The sequence below is a fragment of the Triturus cristatus genome, chromosome 8 (genome assembly GCF_964204655.1).
Source record: "Triturus cristatus chromosome 8, aTriCri1.1, whole genome shotgun sequence".
Lineage (NCBI taxonomy): Eukaryota > Metazoa > Chordata > Amphibia > Caudata > Salamandridae > Triturus > Triturus cristatus.
This window is the reverse complement of record NC_140591.1, coordinates 886,076,331-886,102,636: the sequence shown is the minus strand read 5'-3', so window position 1 is coordinate 886,102,636 and position 26,306 is coordinate 886,076,331. Positions and strand designations below refer to the sequence as shown.

The 26,306-nt window shown below is 47.6% G+C and overlaps 1 protein-coding gene across 2 annotated transcripts in view; it reads right to left on the bottom strand.

The window, feature by feature from the left end:
- The window catches only part of LOC146805219 (pyruvate dehydrogenase (acetyl-transferring) kinase isozyme 3, mitochondrial), a 1,482,095-nt gene that overhangs the window by 37,219 nt on the left and 1,418,570 nt on the right, over nucleotides 1-26,306 (bottom strand). For both annotated transcript variants that reach the window (XM_085622419.1, XM_085622420.1), the window contains exon 10: nucleotides 9,774-9,887. In XM_085622419.1, the coding sequence (XP_085478545.1) occupies nucleotides 9,774-9,887 (114 nt within the window). The remainder of the gene's footprint in view (nucleotides 1-9,773; nucleotides 9,888-26,306) is intronic.

Here is a 26,306-nt window from a genome sequence, read left to right as displayed (position 1 = left end):
GGAAATATTCCTCTAGGGAGCTATGCGCTCTTCGCTACCCTTGGCCTATCATGCCACGACTAAAACTGAAACTCGCCTCCTGTGGAATTCTGTCCCCCGATCCTTCTTTTTGTGCCCCATCCCCTCCATTGCCTAGGAAAGACCTTTCTGTATCCCCACCAAATTCTTCTAATCTTCCTTGCCCCTCCAAAAAACCACTCAAATTCTATTATTTAAACACGCGGTCACTCTCAAAACACCAACTAGAAATTTTCTACCTCCTTGATACTTTTAAACCTGATGTTCTTCTCCTCTCTGAAACCTGGCTCATGGCTGACTCCCTTCCAGATATCTTGGCCGCCATTCCCACGGGGTATTACATTCTACAAACCAACAGACCCGCTGGGCAAGCAGGAGGTGGTGTGGCAGCCATAATTCATCAACTACAGTTTACCGTTCTTACTGCCATCCCCATTCCCTCTGTTGAGATCCTTATTATCAAGCTCGAGTCCCCTCTGGCCTCTTTTACTTGTGTCCTGTTCTATGGCCTCCTCACCCTATGCCTTCTTTTCCTCAGTTAGTTGGTGATCTTATCTCCCAAATCATAATAAATAACCCTAAATTAATGATAATCGGTGATTTCAACTACTGGCCTTCTGACCCTAATGAAACTCCTCTTTCCCGAGAATTCACAGACCTTCTCTCGGGCCTTAATTGTACCCAGCATGTTCGCACTGTCACTCATATTAAAGGACATATCCTCGACCAGTTATGGACAGCTAATCTGTCCATCTCCTCTTTATCCATCTCTCCCTGCTCCTGGTCTGACCACTACTCTATCCTCGATCAGCTAAACCTCTAACGTCAGAAAAATTGCTAACCAGGAACTGGAGCCGAGCGAACAAAGAGGAGTTTTGTTCCCTACTCTCCACCTCCTTGCCCACGGACACCAGTTGTCTTAAAGCTCAAGAAACTGCCATCCACAATTGGCTATGTGCGGCCAGTAATACTGTTGCCCCTTGCAAATTCTCCATCATCAGGCGGCCTCATGACGCCCAGCGGTGGTTTACAGAGGACCTCAAACAAAAAAAGCTTCTCCTCAGACAAGCAGAACGTAGGTGGAGACGTAGCTATTCCACTAACACAAAAGATATCTTCACTAAGTTACTAACTGATTACAAAAAGCCATTACTGCAGCCAAATCTTCGTACTTTTCACAAAAAATCACTAACTCGTCTACCACTACTAAAGACATTTTTTCCATTGTCAATGAACTATCTCTCCCTGACAGAGTCACCATCAAATCAGCACCAACTCAGGATTTCTGTGATGCTCTTAATAACTTTTTCATCCAGAAAATCTCCACTATCAAGAAGAGTATTCCTCCGTCCATCCCCCGATCAGTTCTGGGGACCTCACCCAAAAACACTCAGTTCCTCGATCAAATCCCTCTGATCTCCAAAGAAGAATTTTTTATACTCCTAAAAAAGGTCAGCTCGGGCTCCCCCTCAGATCCCTGCCCCCCCCTATTCCTCCGAGAAGCCTTCCTCTCCTGCCCCAATCCCCCGCTTGCGTTTCTCAATAACTCACTACAAACTGGAGTTGTGCCCACTTCCTTTAAAATTGCTGAGGTCATTCCCATCTTGAAGAAGCCCCATGCCGATCCTACCAATCTCACCAATTACCGTCCCATCTCCCTCCTTCCCTACCTGAGCAAGATCTTGGAAGCCCATGTTACACAATGCCTCAGTTCTTTCATTGAACGTTCGTCTTTTCTTGACCCCTGCCAGGCCGGTTTTAGGCCAGCGCACTCTACTGAGCTGGTCATTCTCGCCGTGATGAATGAACTCCGCAGGGGAGCAGATAACAACCTTTCTCAGGCCCTTGTTCTCCTAGACCTCTCGGCCGCCTTTGACACGGTCGATCACAAGCTTTTGATCGACCGTGTCAGAGATGCTGGCATTCAGGGCACGGCCTTAAAATGGATCTCCTCATTTCTGGGGGACCGCTTGCAGGCCGTTCGCCTTGCAACCTTTTCAGCCAAAAAAACCACTCTCACCTGCGGTGTACCACAGGGCTCTTCTCTATCCCCCTTACTATTTAATCTATATATGGCTCCCTTAATCTACTCACTCCGCAACTTTGAAGTAGTCTGCTTTAATTACGCGGACGATCTTCAACTCGTGTTTAACATTAATCCCACTACTGCGTCTGTATCCAGCTTTCAGGCTACTCTATGCTTTATCAGGGATTGGATGAATACCAGCCAACTAAAACTCAACCCTGATAAGACCGAGCTGGTGTTGACTGGCCCTACAAACCCCTGGAATGACAATTTTTGGCCCCCCTCGTTAGGAATTCCCCCTACACCCTCCAAATCAGTCAAAAGCCTTGGAGTAATAATTAGTAATGACCTATCCATGAAGCCCCAGATCGGTGCTGTTACTTCCACATGCTTTTTCCACCTACGCAGAATTCGGAAGATTGCAAGATTTTTCACCACCGAGGCCCTCACTGTGATACTCATGGCTCTAGTCATTTCCCGGATTGACTATGCCAACTCCCTCTATGTTGGCATTTCTATCTATCAACTCCATCGCCTTCAGTTGGTCCAGAATCAGGCCGCTCGCCTCATTACCCACCAATCTCGTACCAAACACGTCCGCCCCTTGCTGAAACTTCTTCATTGGCTTCCTGTTGCCAAACGCTGCTTGTTTAAATTGGGCTGTACTACATTCAAAGCCCTAACTGGTAGCGGGCCCGCCTTCATTTCCTCCCTAATCACCCGTTACTCCCCCACGCGTCCTCTCCGCTCGTCGCATGCCAATCTCCTCACCCCTTTTCGCTTCAACCGGAAAAGACACGGCGGGCTTAGTTTCTCCTTCCTTGCACCTCAAACATGGAATGCCCTTCCTCCACAACTCAGACTCGAAATATCTTTGCCTCACTTCAGATCCCTCCTCAAAACCCTCTTATTCACTCAAGCCTACCAGTAATCCTCCTGATCCAGTACGACATTGCAACAGCGCCATGAAACCTTTGGGTGTACGCGCGCTTTAGAAATATATTTAACATAACATAACATTTGATAAAATGCAGACAGATCTGTCCCCTCCCAGTGTCGTCTGTGTGGTTAAGTCGCGTATGGCGGCTAGCATTTTCTCCTGTGTAATTTCCACACCTAGCCCTGTTCTAGCCTCCTGCCTGATTGTTGGTATGGGAAGCTGCTCTCAATCCCTCCATATTGTTTAGGGAGAGATTCAAAGGGGAAGGGGTCTCTCTCTTTAAGAGCCAGACTAAGAGTAGCCCTGATTTGTCCCCCACAGCTTCTGTCAGTACTCTTGAAGTGTATGTTTGTTAAGTGTGTCCCAGAGTGTTGCTATTTTGGCGGACATGTACTAAGAGGGTCCCTGTCTGGGTTTGATCAGCATTGTCCCGGGCCTGTAACTCCACCTGCTAGGTCTTCCTTTGTGTTAGTTCTTACGTCAAATGTATTTTAATACCAAATGTCTTGGAAAGATTTTCCCACTTGGCCACTGCCTTCAGAGCATCCCACTCAGTCGCCCTCATGTTTGTGGATCCCCATTTGTGTTCCAAATAGGTCTCCATGGCCGTTTTGATATTCGAATTAAAGACCTTGTCTTTCAAGACCTTTGGATTCAGTCTCCAAGGGAGCATCTGGTCCCTTTGCCCACTGCCCATATACATCACTAGTCATGGTGAGTCGTCAGAGAGGAATCTGTTTAGGTATGTGGCGTTTTGTTTCCTGATACCAAAGTCCCTTGTCACTAGTATGCGGCCCAGCCTCTATGTCTATTATGTGTCGCTGAATAGCAGGAGTATTGTGTATGTGTGGAGGTGCATGGCATGCAGATATCGATGCATCCCAACCGCCCCATCACATCGGACAGCACTGTGGTTATACCTAACTTCATATGTAGCCTGGGCGGGCATCTGTGCATGCTCCCAATCCAGTATGCAGTTGAAGTCATCCCTCCAAATAAGAGGCAGGTCTACGTATGGGAGCAGTAGGTCCAGTAAAAGGTTTTAACGTCTGAATTGGTTGCATATCAGCTTATAAGGCAGACCACCTGTCTATCTAGCATCCCACAGAGGAGCACAAATCTGCCCTCTACATCAGCGTGTACATGTCTATGCTGAAAGAGTACACTGGGGGCCACCCATATCGTAACTCCTCTCACATAAGAGGAATATGTTGAGGAAAATATCTGTCTGCTACATTTCTTTTTCATTTTGTTCTCTTACTCATCAGTTAAGTGCATGTCCTGCAGCATGACAGCTCAAATACCACGTCTCTGGGGGTAAGTATGAACCCTATAACTTTTAGTATAGGCATTGATGCCTCTGATGTTTCACATTGCTATATGGAGTGCCTTGGTGTAAGTACTTCCCATAATCCTGGAGTAAACTCTGTGTGGCCACACCACAGACCCTCCCGCTGTGATCAGTTTGGCAACCTGCTAGGGGTCCAGACCATCTTTGGAGTAATGTCAAAGCTCTTTGACGCCACCCTGAGTACCCCCCTCCCCAATGTGCACGATCCTCCCAACAACCCTTCTCACCACTGGGTAAACACCCTAAAAACTCGAGCTTTCCCATATGTTCCCCAATTCACAGGACTGAGTTACAAATAAATGTTCCCTATAAGTGAAGTCCAAGTATAAATGCACTCCTAATATGTAATCCACTAAGCTGGGGAAGGTCCAACAGTTTCCGCGTCCCACCACGCAGAATGCTAGCTGCGTTCATAGAGGCTGAGACACTACACTGTCCCTATGTACTGTTTCCAGTACTTGTGGTGACTTCAGCACTATGCTGCACTTTGACGCTCATCTTTAGGTCACATCCGCAGACAACAACTTCTAGTTTAAATCTTAGGCGGTATGCTCTTCCCCCTCAGTCCCAGTTGGATATATCTAGAACATCGCTCCCCTCTCATTTTGGGATCAATGCCAACGGGAGCATGTATCAGATTTTGAGAAAGCCTTGGATTCTTTGCACTGGGATTATATGCATAAAATGCTATGAATATTCGGGGTGGACCCATAGTGGGGAAAATGGATATGAATCCTAAACTCCACTCTCTCTGAATGGGTAAAACAGTGAACTGCATCTGTGCTTTATGACCCGCTGGCAGAGGCACCCAACAGGGCAAAGAAAAGAATCCCCTTGGATAGCCTAGTATCTCAAAAACCATGCACACCAAATGATCAGCAATAATAGAGAAGAAAAGGGAATAGAAAGATATAAAAGTATTTTGCCCAAACAATGAACTGAACAACAAGTCGCCAATATAAATCAATACAAAATTTATTAACACCATTCATTTGTTGCACATACAGAAAATAAAACATAAGTACAATCAATTTATACAGAAATGTTTTTTAAAAGACAAGTAAAAACTCAATATTTCATGCATATGTTGAAGTACTCAATAAAAATGCAGAAAAATCTTGAGAAAATATGTTAAAAACAGTTCTTGAGAGAAAAAAGAATTAGACACTAAATTAAGTATTTGTAAAGAACACATTCGTCTAAAGAAGATTATTGATTGGAGCTTGATACTTGTTCCTCCTTTAGTATCCAACGAACCAAATCAAACAACGAATTGTGTATGTAATTGCGTCGACGCGTTTCGTTGGTGTCTATAGATTTAAACCATCTTTATCAAGACATTAACATTATTCTCTCAGTGAAATGATTCCTTATGTTTTATCCGCTTTTGTATAGAACACCGCCTATAATTAAGCAATAGACTTGCCCCCACTCAAACTGTTTGTATCTATGCAAAAACTTGCAAATCCGGCTGCATTTGGAATATCAAAGCAACGTCATTCGCGTATTTATAATGTCCCTTCTTCACTTTATTTCATTGGGCACATAACCTCCAATGTCTATATGTAATTGTTAGGATTCAGTTTGTACCTTCCATAGAATAGGCCTGGTATGTCTTTCGAAAAAATATATATCACGTCCTTGGGGAGCTCCTCCAAGTAGCCAGCCTTGAGAGTGGGCACCCAACAGGCCTGCCCACTCTCACCATTTCTTTTCGCCATGGCAATTGAGGCATTAGCAGTCTGCTTACGTCTCCTTGGAGCACACTAGGAGATAACGGCCTGGGGCAAGACACAAGCTGTATCCTTTTACGTGGATGACTTCCTCTTATACATTTGAGATGTAAATGATGACTTGTCCTCTATAACTCCGGTATGAGCTGATTTTGTAACTCATTCCGGCCTTGAAGTGAACTGGGCCATATCCTGTATTTTCCTCCTACAACAGAGCTGTGAGCTTTCTCTCCAAGCACACCTGGACCCCAGACTGAAGTGAGAAATGGTCATGTTTCGGTACCTAAGGATCAACATTTATTGCTCCCCTGTGGTTTTACGTGACAGAAATTTAGGCAGGATGATGCGAGGGCTTTAGGCTCAGATTGCTTTTTGGTCTTCCCTACCACTGTCAGTGATAGGTTAGGTAGCATTGGTAAAGATACCTTGCCTGCTAGCTAACTTGATTAATCTCCCTCTGTTTGTTTCGCACTCCATTTTTAGGCAATTGGACTCATCTCTGGTTACGATGATCTGGGGGACGGGACGATGCTGACTAGCCCTCACCACATTGAAGCTCCCAGTGACCACAGGAGTGAGGGCCCTTCTGGATTTTGAAAGCTATTAGTTAGCTTCACAGCTGCAATGGACGGTTCGCTGCCTCTCGGGAGCTCTTTATACGAAACGGGGCTCACTACTAATGATTTCAAAGAGGGCCTACTGCACAACCTCTTGTTCCTCACCAACTGCCCTGATCGGCATACTACGGAGCTGGGCTACTTCGTACCGCTTTGATCTGCCTGCCCAGCACTAACAAGCTAACTGGTACATAAGCATCCAATGCGCCTGCCATTCCCCTATTAGACCTTCCTACTAAAACAGACTGGTTGCAACCAGGGCAATGGCGCCTCTGGCAAACCGAAGGACTAACGACGACTGGTGATCTATTTAACAGCAAGATGATGGAAATCCCAACTCTCATAGCGGATTATAACCTTCTACTTGGGCAGTTTTTCCACATATAAATGCATTAAGCAAGCATTTCACATACTCTTCCGTGCTCATGATATATAACACGACCCACACAAGAAATACAGCAGACACTCTATACAGCTTGCATGTGGAGTAAGTTGCTAAGATAGTTTTACAGGGCATTCCTACATAAAGAAATTAGCTCCAGACCTCTACTCAGAACGAACCTATAAACCATGAGTATGCAGTTCCTATAATGTCACAAAGGTAGGAACCCTATTGTAAAGACAGGTCGGAGGAGTCTAATAAATCATAAGCAAGAGCCTTTACACACCCATTTGGGTGTCATGCTTCATCATCGGGCAGCTCCTTGTTAGTAATGTTTTGCAACGTCCAACTGGCCGATCCAGGGGGCTCTTTGCGGGAGATCTTTTAAAGATGTTATTAGTTGTGATGAGTCATGTGTGAGAGTGCTCAGAGTGTAAATTGGAGAAAATAAGAGAGTTAAAATGACTAAGAGTTACATGTCCAAGTGACCTCATCTGAAGTGTGGTTCCTATCTTTAAAGTGTGTTCCCATCTTAGTAGTGGTCTTCTTAGACCAGATCCCACTCTGATGTTCTATGACTCAGACATTTACCTGCCTGGTGGTCATGCCATTATATCTCATGTCGCAATTAGTGTGGTTCCTTAAGGTCCAGGAATGTGTGGTGTCTAACATTATCTCCTTGGTAGCTTTGGTAAGATGAAATACACCACCGGTTCCACAGGGGTAGTGCCCCGTGATAGGAGGAAGATCCCATGGATGGCGGTTCTCAGTTCTAGGAGGTTTATGTGGTCTGGTGTGTACCAGCATATTCTGCATGTTGATAGTCTGCTCAAATACAAAACGGGGTACAGGGATATTGAGAGAACCTGTTTGTAAGATAGACCAGCATTTGCAGATGATCTTCTGAATGTTATTAGAGTTGGGTGTGTAGGTGGTCACAAGCAGGCTCACAAGCCATCCCTTCAGAAACAGTTATGGTGTGGTGTCCTCCACATGTTCCGGAAAGCCTACAACTGGAGGTCACACCTCCGTGATTTCCAGTACTCATCCTCCAGGCACTCATCCAAATATGCTTTCTGTCCATAAGTTTGCGGATCATCGTTCGTAGGTCTTCTACTTCTATAGTGATCTCACTCACTATTGCTCCGTCTCCAGCGACTTCTTTTTCAACTTGAGTAGACCTGCACATTAAGGTTGACATCAACGGATATGGTATCCATTTTCTGCTCTATCGTCTGCTTCAACTGGGCAATGGCCGTCAGTATCTGCTCTCTGGACGTTTCATCCCCTGGGGCAAGGTCTGGGACTCATCTCCTTTCTGAGAGTTTAGTGTGGGGCCTCCTCGAGGAACTGTCTCGGCCCATAACTGCGAAGAAAGCTACTAATTTATTTTGTGCCATGCCAAGAAGTTTGTGATTCTTAGGGGGAACCCCTGTGTCTGCCGTCCAGTTCTCCTTAGGTTATAGGGTCTTTTTCAACTGTGTCCTTCATGTATTGCTTCAAAATCGGAAGGACTAAGGGAGGCCAGGTCAATGACTCCAAAATCAGGTGCACGGGGGCCGGGCTCCAGGTCCCCTTCATATCTACAACATCCATTGCTGTAAAGTTAAAGACTAGAGGCTCCTGCTCATCAGTATTGCTCAGGTTTAGGCTCAAATATGCTGGGACACAGTTCAGACCATATGCTCATGCTACTAGGAGGCAGCCAATTGGTACCTGTAGGTCGGAGAGGATGCAGCTCACAAGACCAGGCTCTCTACATCTCTCCAGCCATGATTTCTATGGAGATGCCTGCTCTCTGCCTCTGCGGGTCCTAATGTGGGAGGGTCATGTAGGGGATGGGAGCGTCCTTGTCGGCCGCCATGTATTATGCTGTGAAGTAGCTCTCCTTGCTAGCAGACACCAGGGCCACTCCCGCCAATCCACTAGGCTGCATATGCACCCGGCCCAACACCGGGCCCCATCCAATGTTCTTCAGTGTAGTCCCACCGCCATTTTCAGATCAGGCACTCACCTGAACTCGGTGCGCTCCACTCAGCCAACGCCTCTCAGTTCATTCCCCACGGGTGTCTGTCTGCTTCCCAACCTGTTTAACTGGGCTGGGAGGTTCTCAGGCCTCAAGCATCCGTCTGTCTCCCTGCTCAATGTGCTCTTGCTGGGCCACCACCTTGTAGAATTCAGCCCAGCCGCAGGCCTGCACGTTCACTCACATCAGCAAAAAAGCAAAAGCCCCCTCTATCACCAGGAGGGCTTTGTGAGTGTTACTTCATTATGGGGCATGCAGGCTGACCTCTATATCTGGCAGGGAGCAAAGGATTCTGCAGGATTAGGAAGGGTGCCCGGAAGAGCACTCGCTTAAGATGTCTGCTCAGCCATCTTGTTTAGTCACGCTGAGGAAAGTATTTAACATTACTCATCTAATGCATATAACACTAAATTCTCTGCAAGGTTTAATCACAATTTTAAGAAAAATATTAGTGTGACTGACTAATTTTAATTTAAAATTTGCCATTTGCACACCCATGGAATAATATTCATCAGACAAAAAGACAGAGTCAATTGCACTGCAATTTCAAATATGTTCAAGAATTTAAGATAACATCTTACAAATCAGAACGTTTCCTTAAAATAGTATCTAAAAAGTCAGACACTTAATACTTACAAAGTGTTTATGATTTACAGCACATAATAAAAGATTTGATTTACCTTTAAATAAATGACAGCATCCGTTCCGACGCCCTCCATTGAATATAGTTTAAGATCACCTTGGAAGTACCTAGCATACAGACGAGAGATGGGCAATCCATAGCCAAATCCAGCCTGCAAGCATAGGAACAAAAAAGTCAACACAGTAAAGACATTTTTGTGGTACACCTATTTTATTTGTATAATTAAAAATTAACTTTCAGGGCCAGAATGGGAACAAAAAGCAGCCCTATTAGAAATGTTCAAACCAGCACCGCCTTTGCATTTTTCCTCTTGACTTTTCTCCCTGCTCTACCCTGTTGCGCCTAACACTATAAACCTGGGGAACCTAGAGAGAGTAATAGGGGAATCGGTGTCGGGCTTCAAATTAGCTTCCAAAGGCTCCAACCCCACACCCTAGGGAAAAACCCAATAACATAAATGGCTAATATTGCCCTGATCATCATCAGTACAGCAGATCTTTGGATTCTAATGGGTAGTAAGTGTGCACATAGATGTCTTTCTTGTAGAAGCCATATAGATTCAAGATACTAACTGGACTGCATCATTCTTCCTGACGACACTGAAAACGAAAATATAATTTTCAAAGTAAACCAGAGGATATATAAAAGAAGGAAAGCATAAAACTCCAGTGACCATTAATATATTTAGGATAAAGTACCTCCTGCCGTATATTATAAGGATAGTGCAAGTCACCAATGAGTTCCATGACCATACAAAGGAATGAGGAAAAAGGCTGAATTCCTTTACATGGACATGGAACTCGTGACTTGCAATAGCCTAATATTAACCTCGCTGCTAAGCCTTTCCTTCGATGCTAAACCCTTTTTTGGATGTTTGGGGTGGTTTGTTGGAAAAAAGTTATGAAGGATGACGTCATAACTTTTTTCCAACAAAATGTATGCACGCCAATTGTGCACCCCGAGTACTCAGGCTTTGTAGATTTATCCGGATTGAACAGAGAAAATAGCCAATACAGCTAAATTGTGTTTTTGAGGGAAAATTGGGAAAAAGTGCTGAGTTAGAAAGCCTATGTTTTTCTCTCTAAAATAGCATCAATAAAAGGTTTCACCATCTTTCCAGCATTCAGGAACATGCAAAATTGTAATAAAAAACACACTTTTTACCACCGTTTTTGTCTTTTTTTCCAAGAGCTAGTCCATTTTTTCAAATGTTTGTGGTTTCAACCTACTTGCAGTTTATGATGCAAACAGGTGTGAAAGCCATGGGTGATCTAAAACTATATATTTCTGAACAGTAGACAAAGTACTAAATTTAGCAAGTGGTCATTTGTCTAGATCCCTCCAAGTTTTCCCAAAGAAACTAATCGTAGAAACGAAAATATAATGAAAATGAGTAGGAAAAAATAGATATTTGTGACAATGTTTTGATCTGTAGTTTTTGTCACAATGGCTGATTCATAAAAGCAATATACCATTACATTTGATAGACCTTTCTGGTCGCGTGGTTATATAGGGTCTGTAGTTTCTTCCAAAAGACTTGATAATCAGAGCCAAACACCTCAGAATTATTATTTTTTAGTACCGTCTACGCAATAATTCATATGGTAAAATGTAATGAATGAAAAATATGTATGAAGTAAACCTATGTATTTCTCAAATGTATACAAAATATTGAGTTTAGGAACAGAGGTTCTTTGTACACCTCTGAATGTGTGGTTACTCATACTATCATGCGATGCAGAGGGCATTTTGCAAAATGTCTTCCTTATTGTACACTGCTTTACATTTGAAAGCCACAAATGCATAAAAATCAAATTGGTAAAAACAAATGTTGTACTATTCTGTGTTTCCACATGGCTCCCTAAGAAAATGGCACCCACTTGTGTGGCTGGTCTAAGCACCTGTGTCACAAAACGCTCCAAATCATGACCTGGAGTCATCACATTTCACCCAGCAAAATCAACACGTGTTTCTTTTTAAACAATGTAGATAGCTGTGAAATGTTGGCCCAAGCTCATCCGAAAACCAGGGAAACCTACCAAAACCAGACATAACTGAAAACTAGACACCTGGGGTAGTCCAGGGTGGTGTGACTTGCATGGATCTCCATAGGTTTTTTTTTACCCAGAAGCCTTTTTGCAAACCTCAAACTTTAGCTAAACACACACATTTTATCATATTTTTGTGGAGGAAAGTTCCAGAGTTCTGCAGGCATCCACAAATTTCCTACCACCCAGAATTGCCACATGTTCCTTGATAAAAACTGTACCACACTTGAGTAAGAATTCTGTGGGTCTTTGCAGATTCTGGACGTTTAGGTCACGGAAACGTGATGAAAAGGAGTGATCGGGCGCTTAATTCGAGGTTTGCAGAGCATTGTGGATAAGGCAACTGAGTGGGATCCAAGCCCGGCACACCATCATGGACTACACAAGATATCTCGTTTTCAGAAATGTCTGGTTTTTGAAGGTTTCCATGGATGGTGGTTGGCCCGAGTCCAAATAAGGTCGCCGTTCAGCATGGCAAGCAGGTTGAGATGGGATTTAACCCCACTCTGCTGACTCATATGTGAAAACAATGCCCAGAAGAATATATGTTTCCTCTCACTTACTATAGGGATGGTGATGCTTTAGTTCCTAGGGGAGCAGAAAGAATGTTGAGGCTTTAGTGGTGGAAGTGGGGTTTGATGCTAGCATGGCCCAGACACCACCTCTTATACAAATGTATTCATGGCATCCAGTGGGCTTACAGCACTGTTGCCACCCTGGGCAAAGTGGAGCAAACCTCCTCTCTGGCCTCCCAGGGGGTGAGTCAGAAAGACTAGGTTGCCCCTTTTAGGGTGGGGGTATGGATCAATGCCACGGTGGGGCAGCATCACCCCTTTGTTTTGCCCAAAAGTAAAATCTCTGGTGTCTAGTGAGCTTTCTACCCCTCTACGGGCCAACCCATCCTTTTGTTTGTTTTGGGGCCATTTAGAAGTCTCTGGTGTCTAGTGGGCTTTCTGCAACCCTGAAAGTAAATTGGGGGCAAAACCCTTTATCTGCTGCACCCATCCTTTTGTTTGTATTGGCGCAATTTAGAAATCCAGGGCGCATATCCTCCATGTGCCCCATCGGGGTGGCTGAAAGATTGTGTTGTGGAGTAAGGGTATGGCCCAATGCCAATGTGGGATGTCGCCACTATCTTCTGTTTTCCCCAATGTATAATCCTAGGGCTTTTGACTGCCCTGGGGGCAGATTACTGGCAAACCCTCAATTGAGGTAAACCTGCTATCTGCCCCAGGCGCAGAAGACTCAATTGCTCCCTCAGAGGTGGGGGCATGGCACTATGCAGTCCTCATCCTTTGTGTCATTTTCAAATTCCTGGATCTAGTGGACTTCTTACTGCCCTGGGGAAGATTACTGGCAAATCCCTAATTGCAGCAAACCTCCCACCTGCCTTATACAATGGCGGGCCACCATCCCTTTGTTTTTACTCAGAATTTCCCTAGTGTTTTGTGGGCTTTCTACCAGGGAGGGTAGAAAGACTAATGCCCCTTTCTGAGTTGCTGAGAATGCAGCCACAGTCCTCTACAGTGTGCTCCCGTCCCCCTTCTGTTTAAAAAGGTTCCATGAGACAGTGAACTGACAAGCTTTTGGATCTCTGCCTGTGAGAGGTACTGAGACCTGAGATGACTGTGGCAGCATTCTCAGCAACCCCTGATAAAATTTGTTTTTGATCTCTACAGATGAAGAATAAAATCCCAAAACACATGTCTAGAGATGAACAGAAGTGCCAGCACCAACTTTGATGAAATTCTACTACTAATATTCAAGTAAGTGCTATTTGTGAACTGCATTCACCATAATGCAAAGGGGCAAACTCATCTCGGTATGAGGCAGTGTGCTCTCATTCCCCTTCTGCTTAAAGGTTTGCAGAGCCATCCTATGATGGGCCCCAATACACCAGTGGCAAATAACCTCAATTACCATGGTTAGGGCTCAGTAACCCCTGTCTGCCCTCCCAGAATAGGGTCAGAAACCTTCCAAAACACATGAAAAACATTTAAAAGAAAAATAATTGTGTCAAAAATATTTTAAAACAGGAAGGTAAAAGAAAAGCTAAAAAAACAAACCTTAAAGAGGGGCAACAAGTGTAAAAATACAAATAAATAAAAAGAAAAGATAGGGGCCTATTTCTTTGCAAAATAAAATGCTATAATATGAATAAAAAGCAGCTTTAAAGCCGGCTTTCATGGCATTTAGAGCTCACTGCTTCCACACATTTTTTAAATCTGGCATCAAACCATGGCACAGTCATGCCACAGGTTCATGCCGCGCTGCAATATGAAATTTGACTTTAATTCCAGGAATATTTTCCCAGCTGAATTTGCTCGAATTTTTCTGATGGTGATATGAAGGAAGTTTTGGACAGGGAGGTGTGAGGATCTTCACTGGAGACATCACTAACGCTCTAGGCTAACTTAAAAGCAGCAACATTTTTGAATGCACTGGGAGATGTAACAAGTCATGGTTTTCCTTTCTTGCAACCCTACCTTCACTGCCTAAAAAAGAAAAATAGAAAAGTTGTCGAAAAATTGAAAAAAATCTAATGTAATGTTGACAGATATTTTTAAATCAACTTTATTTCACAGTGTGCATTTTTGTTCATTGCACTTATATAGCGCTTCTATCTACAAGTACAGTAATCGCTTTGCAAAAAATACATGTTCAATTCCACCTTAAAACTAAAAGTTGTTGTAGCCGCCCCCTCGTGCAGGTTGCTCATTTGCTCGCTGTATTGATTTTCCTTTTTGCACACTAGCGGCCGGCCTCGGAGGTTGTAGGCCCGTGACTGTACATAACTGCTGTGTCAAATAAAGGTTTTTAAAAAAAAACAAAAAAAAAAAAAAAAAAAAAACTAAAAGTTAAGAGAGCGCTAAGGAATAATAATGTAAGGAAAACAAAAATACAATATTTAATAAATGTAAGGGAAAAGGAGGAGAAAAGGGAAATATTAGGAGTAGACATGCAACACCAACTGTGACTGGTACTCAGTGCAGGGTTTGTGAATGCTATATTTCAAGGGTTTCAATGTTCTACCATAAGGGCTTTGCCAGTTCCCCTCATGATCGATCGAGCCTTACTCTTGAAACAAAGTAGCAGCAATCGTCCCCCAAGCAGAGTCATCCTCTGCGACTGCTTGTGAGTTGGGATGGGCAGCGGAGGGGCGGGGTCACATTAATGGTTCAGACTGTCTATTTAAGCACTTTCGAGAACCTTTGCGAGTGACCACTGGAAGGCCAATCCATCCATGAGAACCTTCCTGCAGTGGTACCTGAGCCACACAGGAGGTTCAGTTAGTGAACAGTCGCAGACGCCTACCCCATGATCCATGGGGGCTCCCAGACACTCATCATCAGCTTAGGGACTCTGCCTCCGGATTCACATGAACAGCTCCACAGTAGTTTCATGCAGCTGCTCTTCCTGGCTAATGCTGCTCCCCGTGCTCCCCGTGCACCAAGCCCAAAGCCACTGTAGCTCCCCTGTATGTAAGCACACACAGTGCGCATGTGCGGCAAGGTGCCTTTCCTGGACAATGTGTATGAGTGGTACAGTGAATTTGAAGGGAGCAAATGGCTAGTCAGGGTGAGCTTACTGCTCATCAGCCGAAGAGCAGATGCCCACCAGGAAGAGGACTATGCTGGTGCACACACTACGGGGGCGTGGCTTGGCCAGCAATGGAGTAGGACGCATCGTGAGAGGGCTCCGATGGCGGCTCCCCTCGCAGGCCGAAATCCGTGACAGACCGGCATGTGAGACTGCCGCTAACGCTGCCACGGGAGCTTAAAGCATCCCTGAGCCTGTGCCCTTGCGCGCGACCCGCCGCGGAGCCGGTGGCTGTGGCGGTGGCGCCCGCCGTTTCCTGATCGGCGACCCGGAGGTGGAGAGGCGGACTGGTGCTGCTGGGACAGCCCGAGGCTGCAGACTGCACCGTAGGCCCTACAGGCCCGCCTACGCATCGGCGGATTGTGGACGGCGGGGCTGGACGGTGGCGGTGACCGGCGGAGGACAGCGCGATCCAGTGGAACACACTGCAACAGCGTTTGCATTGCGAGGGTGAGTGCAGAGGCGGATGTTCACCGGAGACAGCAGGGACGCCCTACGCGCGTCCGGGGCTTCGGGGCCTCAACTAGGCCGCGCGCCATCTCTTGCCCCTGTGTCGCCCTGCCGGGCAAATGGACTGAGATGCCTCTGGCCGTTGGCACCGGCGCCCTAACGCTCGCAGCTGTGACCCTGGGGGAGCAGAGCCACGAGGCGTTATAGCAACGATCGCAGCCCTCAGTAGTGGGACATTTTGCGGCCCTTCACACTGTGCTGGTCTTGGCGGGCCCACTGCTCCTGGCTCGGCCGCTGAGGCGCTGTGGGCACGAGAGCCATCGCGTGCCGGGGGGCTGCTGGGACGTGGACGGGCCCCTAGCCCTATTGGGCCCCCCCCCCCTGCCTGCGCTGCATTGCGGGCCCGCACTTTGCCTCCGTGTACCTGAACCGAGGGGCCCTACACGGGTGGCGTGCCGGGGGTGCGGCCGTGAGACGGAGGACCCATCTGGCTGCTTTGGACATCTGGAGCAGAGTCGCGGAGCGTTTCTCAGGCGCGGCACCCTGATTGCGCAATCCTTGGAAGGCGTCGTTCACTATCGGGGGCCCTGTTGGGTAGGCCGCGCCTGCAGGGGTGTGCCTCGTTGAGGGCCCCAACCATCAACCGTCCTGATGTCTCCATGCCACGCGGGAGCCGACAGCGGACTGGGGCCGGAGTCCCAGCGGTGCCATCAGTGGCTAAAGACATGGAGACGCAATCGTCCGACGTTATGTCCGGCAAGCTGGATGCAGTGCTTGCGGCTGTGGAGCGACTGGGTGAAACCATGAACCAGATCCGCACGTCACTGGAGGACAGAATAGACAAGGTTGCCATTGATCTCCGGTTACTCCACGCCGATCATGGCAAACTAAAGGACCGGACTGCGACCCTCGAGGTTACCACGGAAGAGGCAATGCCCCGACTGGAAGCGGCGGAGAAACAGGTCAAACTGTTGACGGACCGAGTGGACTTCCTAGAAACGCGCGCCGAGGATGCGGAAGGGCGCGCTCGGCGAAACAACGTCCGCGTGGTGGGCTTGCCGGAGGGCTCAGAAGGGAAGGACCCTGTTGGATATGTCGAGACCTGGCTGCAACAGTTGCTGCCGCCTGGTGTGCTCTCTCAGCAGTTTGTGGTGGAACGGGCGCACAGAGTCCCGGCGCGCCCTCCGCCCCCGGGATCCAACCCGAGGCCACTACTGTTCCGAGTCTTGAACTACAGGGATCGCGATGTCATTTTGCGAGAAACGAGTAAGCTACCAACTGTGCAGGTGGCCAACAACAAAGTCATGCTTTTCCCTGATTACACCTTGCAGGTACAGAGATATCGCTACTCTTTTATGGCAATTAAAAGGCGGCTCCGGCGCCATGGACTCAAATACTCGCTTCTATTCCCGGCTAAACTTAGGGTGGTCTCCGGGGGGAACACGCACTTTTTCAACACCTCCGAAGGGGCGGAGGAGTGGCTGGACAGGTATGAGTCGGAGGCGGGCACTTCTGGACCGGTGGACCGCGGTGGCGGACCCCCTCTGTCACAGAGACGCCGACAGCGGAGGAGAAGGGAAAGGACCGGCTCCTCAACGGCGCTCTCCTCTAGCCCAGATCTGGAGCAGATTGCGCGGGACCAGCGCAGTGCATTACAGGCCGTCCAGGAACTGAGTTGCAATGATGGGCAGCTGTCGGGGTCTGGCTCTGAGGAGGACGCCTTGGTTAGTAATGACGATTACCCAGCTGCTCTTCAGCTGACACAAGACTCCTGTGTACTGCCAAAGATCACCCCGCAGACCTCTCACGATCTTGCCTAATGGCAATGGGACTTCCACTGTTCTGTACACCGAGGTGCTGCTGCTGTACTTGCAAGTATAACTGGTCTCCGCTGCTACGCTCTGGGGCTGTGAACTTTAGGCAAATGTAGGCTCCGACCCCCCCCCCCCTTCTCTTCGCGGCTGCGGTGTTGGGTGGCGGTTGGGGGGGGGCAGTGGGCAATCATGACTTCTACCCAAGCACGATATTCAGTAGAGCCTATATCCCCTGGCAGTATATAGACGGGCGGCGCGTTGGGCACTGGCTCCATAGTTTGCATTCCTTAAGTAGCTCCCTCTGTCATTAGAGTTGGCCTCTGGCTGGGGGGGCCCGCCGGGGCCGCGTATCGCGGCACAGACTGATACCTTCACTGTTTAGGCGCAGCTGACCCCGACTTTGGTGTACTTAGAAAGTCGCCTCTGGTGACAGTTTGGGCGCCCGCCTGTTGCGGTCTCGCCCTTTTGGTATTCTAGTTCTTTATGGTTTCCTTAGGGATTTTTTACTTGTTCGCTTTTGATCAGCCTCTCACCCCGCAGGGGACCCCGGGGGATAGGACGACGCCCTTCCACCCATTATGGGGCTCTGGTGCAGACCCTCATGTCTGCGGCCCTTCGGTACTGTGCTGCCGGCGCTGCGGAATGACCACTAACTCATTACTATTTGACACATGGCGACATTTAGAATAAGCACTTGGAATGTGCGTGGCATACACAACCCGTCGCGGAGGTACCTCATCTACTCTTATCTTAAGCGCCATCGCATCAACATTGCATTGCTGCAGGAGACACATCTACTTGCAGGCGAGATACCCCGCTTACAAAAACGCTGGAGGGGGCAGTTGTTTGCTACTGGCTACTCGGCAATGGCGCGTGGGGCGCTGGTATGGGTTAGGTATGGCACTCCCTTCACAGTAGAGGACACGCTGATCGACACGCAGGGCAGATACGTTGCAGTAAGAGGGAAACTTGATGGCAGGTCTATAGTCATAGTGTCTCTATATGCTCCCAATGTGGACCAGTCGGCCTTCCTGGACACCCTCACTCAGGCCCTGGCTCCATGGCACGGTACCCCAATGATCCTGGGTGGAGATTATAACTGTGTTTTGGATCTTAACTTAGATCGTTCATTTCCTCCATTGACTGGTACCGCCTCTTCTAAAGCCATGAAGGCACTTTGTGGTTGGGCTCAGCAGTGGGGCCTGACAGATATTTGGCGCCACAGATACCCGGCGGTTAGGCAGTACTCCTATTATTCCGGTGCCCATCGCTTGCATGTCCGGCTGGACCGCTTCATGTTAACTGCCGATTTGCTGCCCCAAGTGCAGACGGTGGAGTATCTGGGACGCACACACTCGGACCACAACCCACACGTCCTGGAATTAGGATGGTCCGTAGAGGCGCCACCGATTCCGCGTTGGCGTTTACAGCCCGACGCATTGCTGGACGCGGTGTATCGCGACGGATTAGCCGCTTCGGTGGAGCATTATTTCGACGAAAACGAGGGATCGGCTTCCTCCCCACTGGTTGAATGGGATGCCTTGAAAGTGGTGGTCAGGGGGCACTGTATAGGTTCTCAGGCAGGGATGAAGGTCCAAATAGAACGTGACCTTACCGCTATTGAGGTCGAGTTGGCGCGGGAGGAGGGAATCGGTGCTGCGGGTCCCACTAGCAGCCTGGGACGGCTACAGACAGAGCATGCGCGCCTGCTGGAGCATCTTAAGTGTCTCAACTATGCAGCACATTCTGCACGCACACACCGTCAGGGGGACAAGGCGGGCAAATTACTGAACTGGTTAATACGTAATGATGAGACATCCCCCATCATATCCCACATACGAACGCCACAAGACACTATAGTCTACACGCAACGGGAAATCCATCAGCAATTTGTTGCGCATTATGAGACGCTTTACCGGTCCCAGGCGCAGGCTACGGAAGTGGCCCTGCAGGGCTTTGCTGCTGGTTTCAATCCACCTCACCCTACTCCGGCTCAGAGTGCTGACCTCAATGATCCCCTCTCAGCGGATGAAATTCGGGCGAGCATCTTCTCGTTATCAAACGGGAAGGCACCGGGGCCAGACGGTTTGCCGGCCGAATTTTATAAGGCATATGCGCATATCCTCACACCCCGTCTGCTGACCCTGTACGAACGTGCTGTGGAGGAATCTAAACTTACCTACTCGCAAAACGAGGCGTTGCTGGTGTCCTTATTGAAGCCAGGTAAACAACCCGAATTGCTGGGCTCCTATCGTCCACTCGCCATTCTGAATGCTGATTATAAAATCTTTGCATCCCTGCTCGCGCGTCGACTGGCGCCGGCGGTGCAAGTTATGGTGCACTCGGATCAGAATGGCTTTGTCCCAACGAGGAACACAGCACTCAGTATCCGGCGATTCTTCTGGGTCCAGCGACACTCACTTCCTTCCTGGCCGCGGTCGGGCTGTATCGTGCTTGATTTGGAAAAAGCATTCGATTCCTTAGAGTGGCCCTACCTCTCGGCTGTCTTAGGTAGATTTGAGCTGGGGGACGCGTATCTGTCTATGGTGCAGCTGCTCTACCAGCGCCCTACGGTTAGGGTGCGCACGGGGCGACTCATATCTGACATTATACACGTTCGTAGGGGCACTAGACAGGGCTGTCCTCTCTCCCCGCTCCTTTTTTCCCTGGCCATGGAGCCTCTTGCTCATTTGCTCCGCGAGGATGGGCAGGACTGGGGTATACCATTGGGGGACGGACTGCACGCCATCTCGCTGTACGCAGATGACCTCCTGCTATATGTCCGGGATTTGCACAACATCCCCATAACCATCTTTAATATATTGGCCGACTTTGGGCAGTTATCGGGCCTGCGAGTAAATTGGGCGAAATCCGGCATTTACCCATTTTCAGACACCGTGGTGGAGACGCCGGTATATTATCGCGATATCCCACTGGCTTGGTACCAAGGCACGTTTCGATACCTGGGAGTATTCGTATATCGGCAACCGGCGGATATCCTAGAGGGCAATCTGACTAGAGCTGTTACCGCCATTCAGGCTCAAGTGAGATTTTGGAAAACACTTCCTCTCACTGTGTCGGGGCGGGTGACATTAATCAAAATGCTAATCCTGCCAAAGCTTTTATATTACTTTACCGGCATTGCGGTCCGAATTCCCTCAACATTTTTCCGTGACTTGGAAAAAATGATTCGTGACCTGCTTTGGAATGCGGGGAGACCCAGAGTAGCGCTGACGAAATTGTACGCCCCAATAGCGAAGGGAGGGTTGGCGGTCCCCAACCTTGAACTATATTACTTAGCGGCTCAGCTCCAGTGGGTGACTAAATGGATAGCGGGAAAGAACCTGGAGGACACGGCTACTACGTTGCCGCCATGGACACGTTCACAAGTACTGCACTTGTTTCACCCACTTGCTAGGAGTCGTGGACCCAGACCATGGCTACTATCTCTTGCTCTTCACTGCTACCGGAGATGCCTTTATTTAACACGATCCACTAAACCATACGCCCCGGCGCTACCACTGTTAGGTACGCCCAGAGGCAACAGGGGCACTACGGAACCGGAGCTGTGTACATGGCATGCGGTAGATGTTGACACATTGGGCGATCTCTATACCGATGGTGAGCTCCTCCAGTTTGAGGGGCTCTCCGCTGACACCGGTCTGGCTCCCGGGCAGTTTCTATTATATGGTTCACTCCTCCATGCATTGACGTCCTCGTGGGGGGACATCGCTATAGAACTCCCAATGCATCACCTTATTCAATACATGCATGTTATGGGGGCGGGATCTCATATTGTTCATTGGCTGGCATCCGCACTCTTGCTACACACTACCCTGCCGCTGGCGAGGCTCCGCGTGAAGTGGGAGGCCGACAGGGGGCGCCCATGGTCAGATGGAGAATGGGATGTGGTTTTAGCGGGGCCTGTCAACGTACCACGAAACTCTCGCTTTAAATTGATCCAGACGTTTGTACTACACCGCGCCTACCTCTCCCCAGACAACATAGCCAAATATTTTGGAGATAGTACAGCTGCTTGTCCGCGATGTAGGCTCAATGGTGCGGATCTGTTACACATGCTCTGGTCCTGCGCGGCGCTGGCGCTGTATTGGCGGAGGGTCATGGCTCTCCTGGAGCAGTGCACTGGCGTGTTGGGTCAGCATGCTTGGGAGGTGTGTATATTGGGCCTCTATAAGCGGAATAGGCAGAATAGGATATCCTCCCGCTTCCGAGACTTAGGCTATATTACTGCGAAGCGCCTGATCACCAAGAACTGGAAAAGAGGAGAAGCCCCTGTCGCAATTAGCTGGGAGAAATCATTTCTTAACTGGGCACGAGCAGAAAGTGTAGCATTACACAGAGAAGAGACTGCAGGTCTCCGCAAGTTTCCAGCGGCCCAGCCTTGGGATACGTTGCTACATAGCTTCACACAACACAGTAGCGCAGATGGTCAGCCCCCGCACACGCCCTCCACCAATACGAACCCTTAAGCTTTGTGCGCTAGCAACTTGTCGCATAGCTAATAATTGTGTGTAATGCACGGATGCTGTCCCTGGCGATTATTATCTGTTTTTCCTAGGTTGGCCTGTGGACCGTGCCGTGTGACTGAGGGTACTGACTGGTGTATTTTGGGTTCATTGTACCCTATGGTTCTTGTTGGGGTGGGGCAGGGGTGGATAATTGGAAGTTGGCAATAACTTATCGGGATACCCGGGGGCTGAGGATTGGAAGGCTAATTTTGCGTTGCAGTTGTTTTATTCATTGTTTCTTTTCCCCTCTGTTGAGGTTGCCGTTTTTATTTTTATTTATTTTGTTTGTGTTTTGGATTCTTTATTGGCACTCGATATGGTATGTGCATATAGCTTCATGGCGAGATTAGTCCCACTCACTACCAGCATCCACCTATATTGCCCATCACTGGGGTTCAGTCCACTATGCTAATTATTGACCTTTAAACTCTCCTCAAGTGTGAGGCGGTGGGTGCTGGGTCGGCGTTAGCATCCCATGTAGCCAGGCCGAACCTGATGGACTATGTCATAAGAGGTGAACTGTCATACATTCCTTAACATCACCATTGCATGGTAAATTGTGGGCAGTATTGGACCTGAACGCTTGATCGATCGTTGGGTGCACCTGTTGTACTCCCTTCCGGCAATATCCGATGTCAGCCCTGTACAGTTTGATATGTTGGTTACCCATGCTGCTGTATCATACCATGTATCTATTCACTTGCTCGCTCCTGAATATGTTGAATATTGAACGATGGAAAAATAACAAACTGTCAATAAAGATATTTAAATTAAAAAAAAAAAAAAAAAAAGGCTGGTGCACACACTACACCGAAATAGTGCAGAACAAACCTAAACGGTTCCGGGAGAGGATCAGCAATGGGCAAAACACAACACAGTGTGATCACGGTTTATGGAGGCAGGAAGCAGACCAGAGGCTTTACTTTTGTTTATTTACTGTACACGCAGCCCACCAACGCATTCAATCTGCTGCCACATCATTAGATGTCTGTGGTGCTGTTGCCATCTTAGGAGTAGGAAATCCACAGTGAATCAGGCTGCATTGTACCTGCCCTGCTGCTGCTGGCACACACTGCATGACATGTGACTGTTGTTTATTCAGTGCCGACCAACAGCAGCTGTTGTAGCACTGTCATACCACAGCAGGGTGTGCTGAGGGAAATGGACAGTAGCAGGGCTAGTTTCTTCAGGGAACCAGGCAATAACAATACACTTCCATTGTAGTTCATGTGGGCATTGGTTTGCGGCTTGGCGGAGGGGGGATAGGCCAATCAGGGGATACTTAACCTGAAGTCTTTTCTCTGGTGTCCTGGGACCACCTTACTATTGGACTTAGTACCAAAGTGCACCCGTTTAGCGCTTGACTGTCAGGGTGGTGGTGGGACATAGCTCTCCAAGGCCTACTTAAAAGAGATGTTGCGGGTTGGAAACTCAGAACTCTGCAAAGCATACAATACCACTTTTAGTAGAAAATCAGTGTCCAGATAGTGATTTTACTTAAAAAAAGTTCTTGAATTCAAGCAGGCACTAAATACTGAATAGAAGATTATAAATATGCTCAATGGAAACTAGACCTCTCTAGCCCCTCCATAAACAGGATGTCTCTCAGTTTTAAATAATGTAATACCTTTTCTTCTAGTGTTTAGCATTGAGTTCTTAATGTAAAACCTCCTACAATTGTATTTGTCAGAGATTTTACAACATAAAACCCCTTCCCAATATATTTGTCAGAGATGCCAAACTTAATCCTACTATGTTTGTCAAAGGATTACACCATGCAAAGGTCGTTCCTATCATATTTGATGCCGGGGACTGCATTAATAATGTTTCTATCGTGTATGGGCAATGGAAGATTAATGGCAACCAAAAAGGACAAAGGGATGGGTCCAAGGCTCCGTTCGCTGTGTGGTGTTTTAATTATTATGTTTTAATACAAGAGCTCTGGCAACAGTTCAAGGTGCATTTTGCTAAATTCAAAAGATTCTAAACAATGGTAATAAGTGCAACCATAAGTTCTAAAGGAGGGAAGTCCACAGACACTGGTAGGATGGCCCTGTTTGTTGAGAAATTCCATGTCGATATGTTTGGTCTGGACAGTTTTTCTGGCATATTCCTCAATGAACGAGCACATAAGTCACTCAGTCTGAGACCTCCTCCCAGGACTTCTCCAAGGCCTACAATTGCATGCCAACTGACCTTAAGAAGCAAAAAGAACATTTGATGAATGAAATGCTGAACAATGTCAAACACACACAACCCAGTACAGAGATCTGGGCCTAAATCCATAGTTTCTTTGCTCGTCATGCCACCCCTGTATGGGGCCCAGCCATATGCAAATCATTCTTGACTCTGCTCCCCATGGAAACAGTCAAGCCCAAACTGCCAGGCCAGGTTCTTCCTGGACCAGAAACAAGCAACCTAGGACTAATTTCGGGTTATCACCCCTCATCAGCCACAATAGCTTGAATGCAGTGGCATGGTGAGCATGAGCTCCACACCTGGGCATCCCCGCCCCACTTGAGGTGACGATTGCAAAAAGAACAAATGATGGACGGAATGCTGCACCATGTCAAACACTCACCCCCCTGTACAAAGATCTGGGCCTAAATCCATAGTTGTTTTGCTTACCACGCCTGAGGCCTCCTCCCGGGGCTTCTCCAAGGCCTATAAATGCATGCCTACTGAACTTCAGAGACCGCAACATCATGTTGCAGTTGGCGAGAGAAACGGTTCGCTGTCACACCATGGCTCAGTGATCTCTATATTCCCGAACTTCACAGCAATTGGGCAGGAGGCATGGAGGAAATGTTTGGAGATCTAACGCATACTGCAGAAACAAAATGTTAAATATGCCATATTATACCCTGCCTGGCTGAGGGTAGATTTGGAGGGGAAGTCGACCCTTTTTACATTGGTGTAGGAGGCTGCTAAATTCTGCAATATGCTTCGAATACCCTTGGGGTTCTCCATGGCCGGCAACCAGCTCTCTGACACACTCAATCTACGACCAGCCACTAAGGGTTGATAAGGGCCACACCAATGTGGTGCAACCTTGAATGGGGATCCTTTGCAAGGGACTCACTTATGGGACACACGAGGGAGTGAGAAAAGTCAGATAAGATTTTTGGTATCTATTCATATTGCGCGGCCTATCACATTCGCCACTGGATGGGGGCCGGATGACTTCTTACCATAATGCTTATTACTCTATTCATCAAGAGTGTGCTGTTGAGCGCTGTCATGCCCCATGGTGTGTACCACCCGGATTTGTCCATTCTGTTAACCTTTTTGTGTTACTTGAATTGTTACCTAATTGAGGGCTGTTGTGGTTTCTTTTCTCTGGGTATGAATAACTGACAGTTGGGGTTGTCAGTGTGGAAGGGGAGGTGGTGGGATACAGATGTTGCAAAATTACAAGTTTCGTAGTCCTTTGTATGATCTGACAACATATTACAGTGATACAAACCAACATCCTGAGACTACAACACACTGACATAACCCTAGGTAAATCCCCCAAGAAAAAACATCTCATTCATCTCCTAGAATATCAGGGGCCTTAATGACCGTAAAGCGAGATGAGTACTGGCATATCTAGACAGACACGCTATAGATATTGCATTCTTAAAGGAAAAGCATCTATCCCCAAGAGGCACATCAGATTTTGCCCGGAAGTAGGGCCCTACGGGTTCTTCTCTTCCTACAGTTCATCCTCCGAGGGGACTGCATTTTAATGCATACAAATGCAGATTTACACCACCAACATGCCGACATGGATGGCAAATGTATAGTCTCGATAGGAACACTGCAGAATATAAAGCTAGTCATGATAAATGTCTATGGGCCAAATGTTGATACCGCCCCCCCAATTGTTTCCTAGCCATTCTCACCATACTCAGGCACTCAGAAGCTGACGCAGTGCTATGAGGAGGGGACTTCAATTTAGTTTTACACCAAGAACTTCTTTGCATGGGTACACAACACACACTCTGTTAAAATATTATTGATCTAATACCTGTGGTGACATACACATCCATCTACTACAGACTTTAAACTCTATTCCTCACCACATGAGTCCTCCTCTAGACTGGATTATTGGCTCTGCACTCCGGACAAGGCGAAACAGGTCATG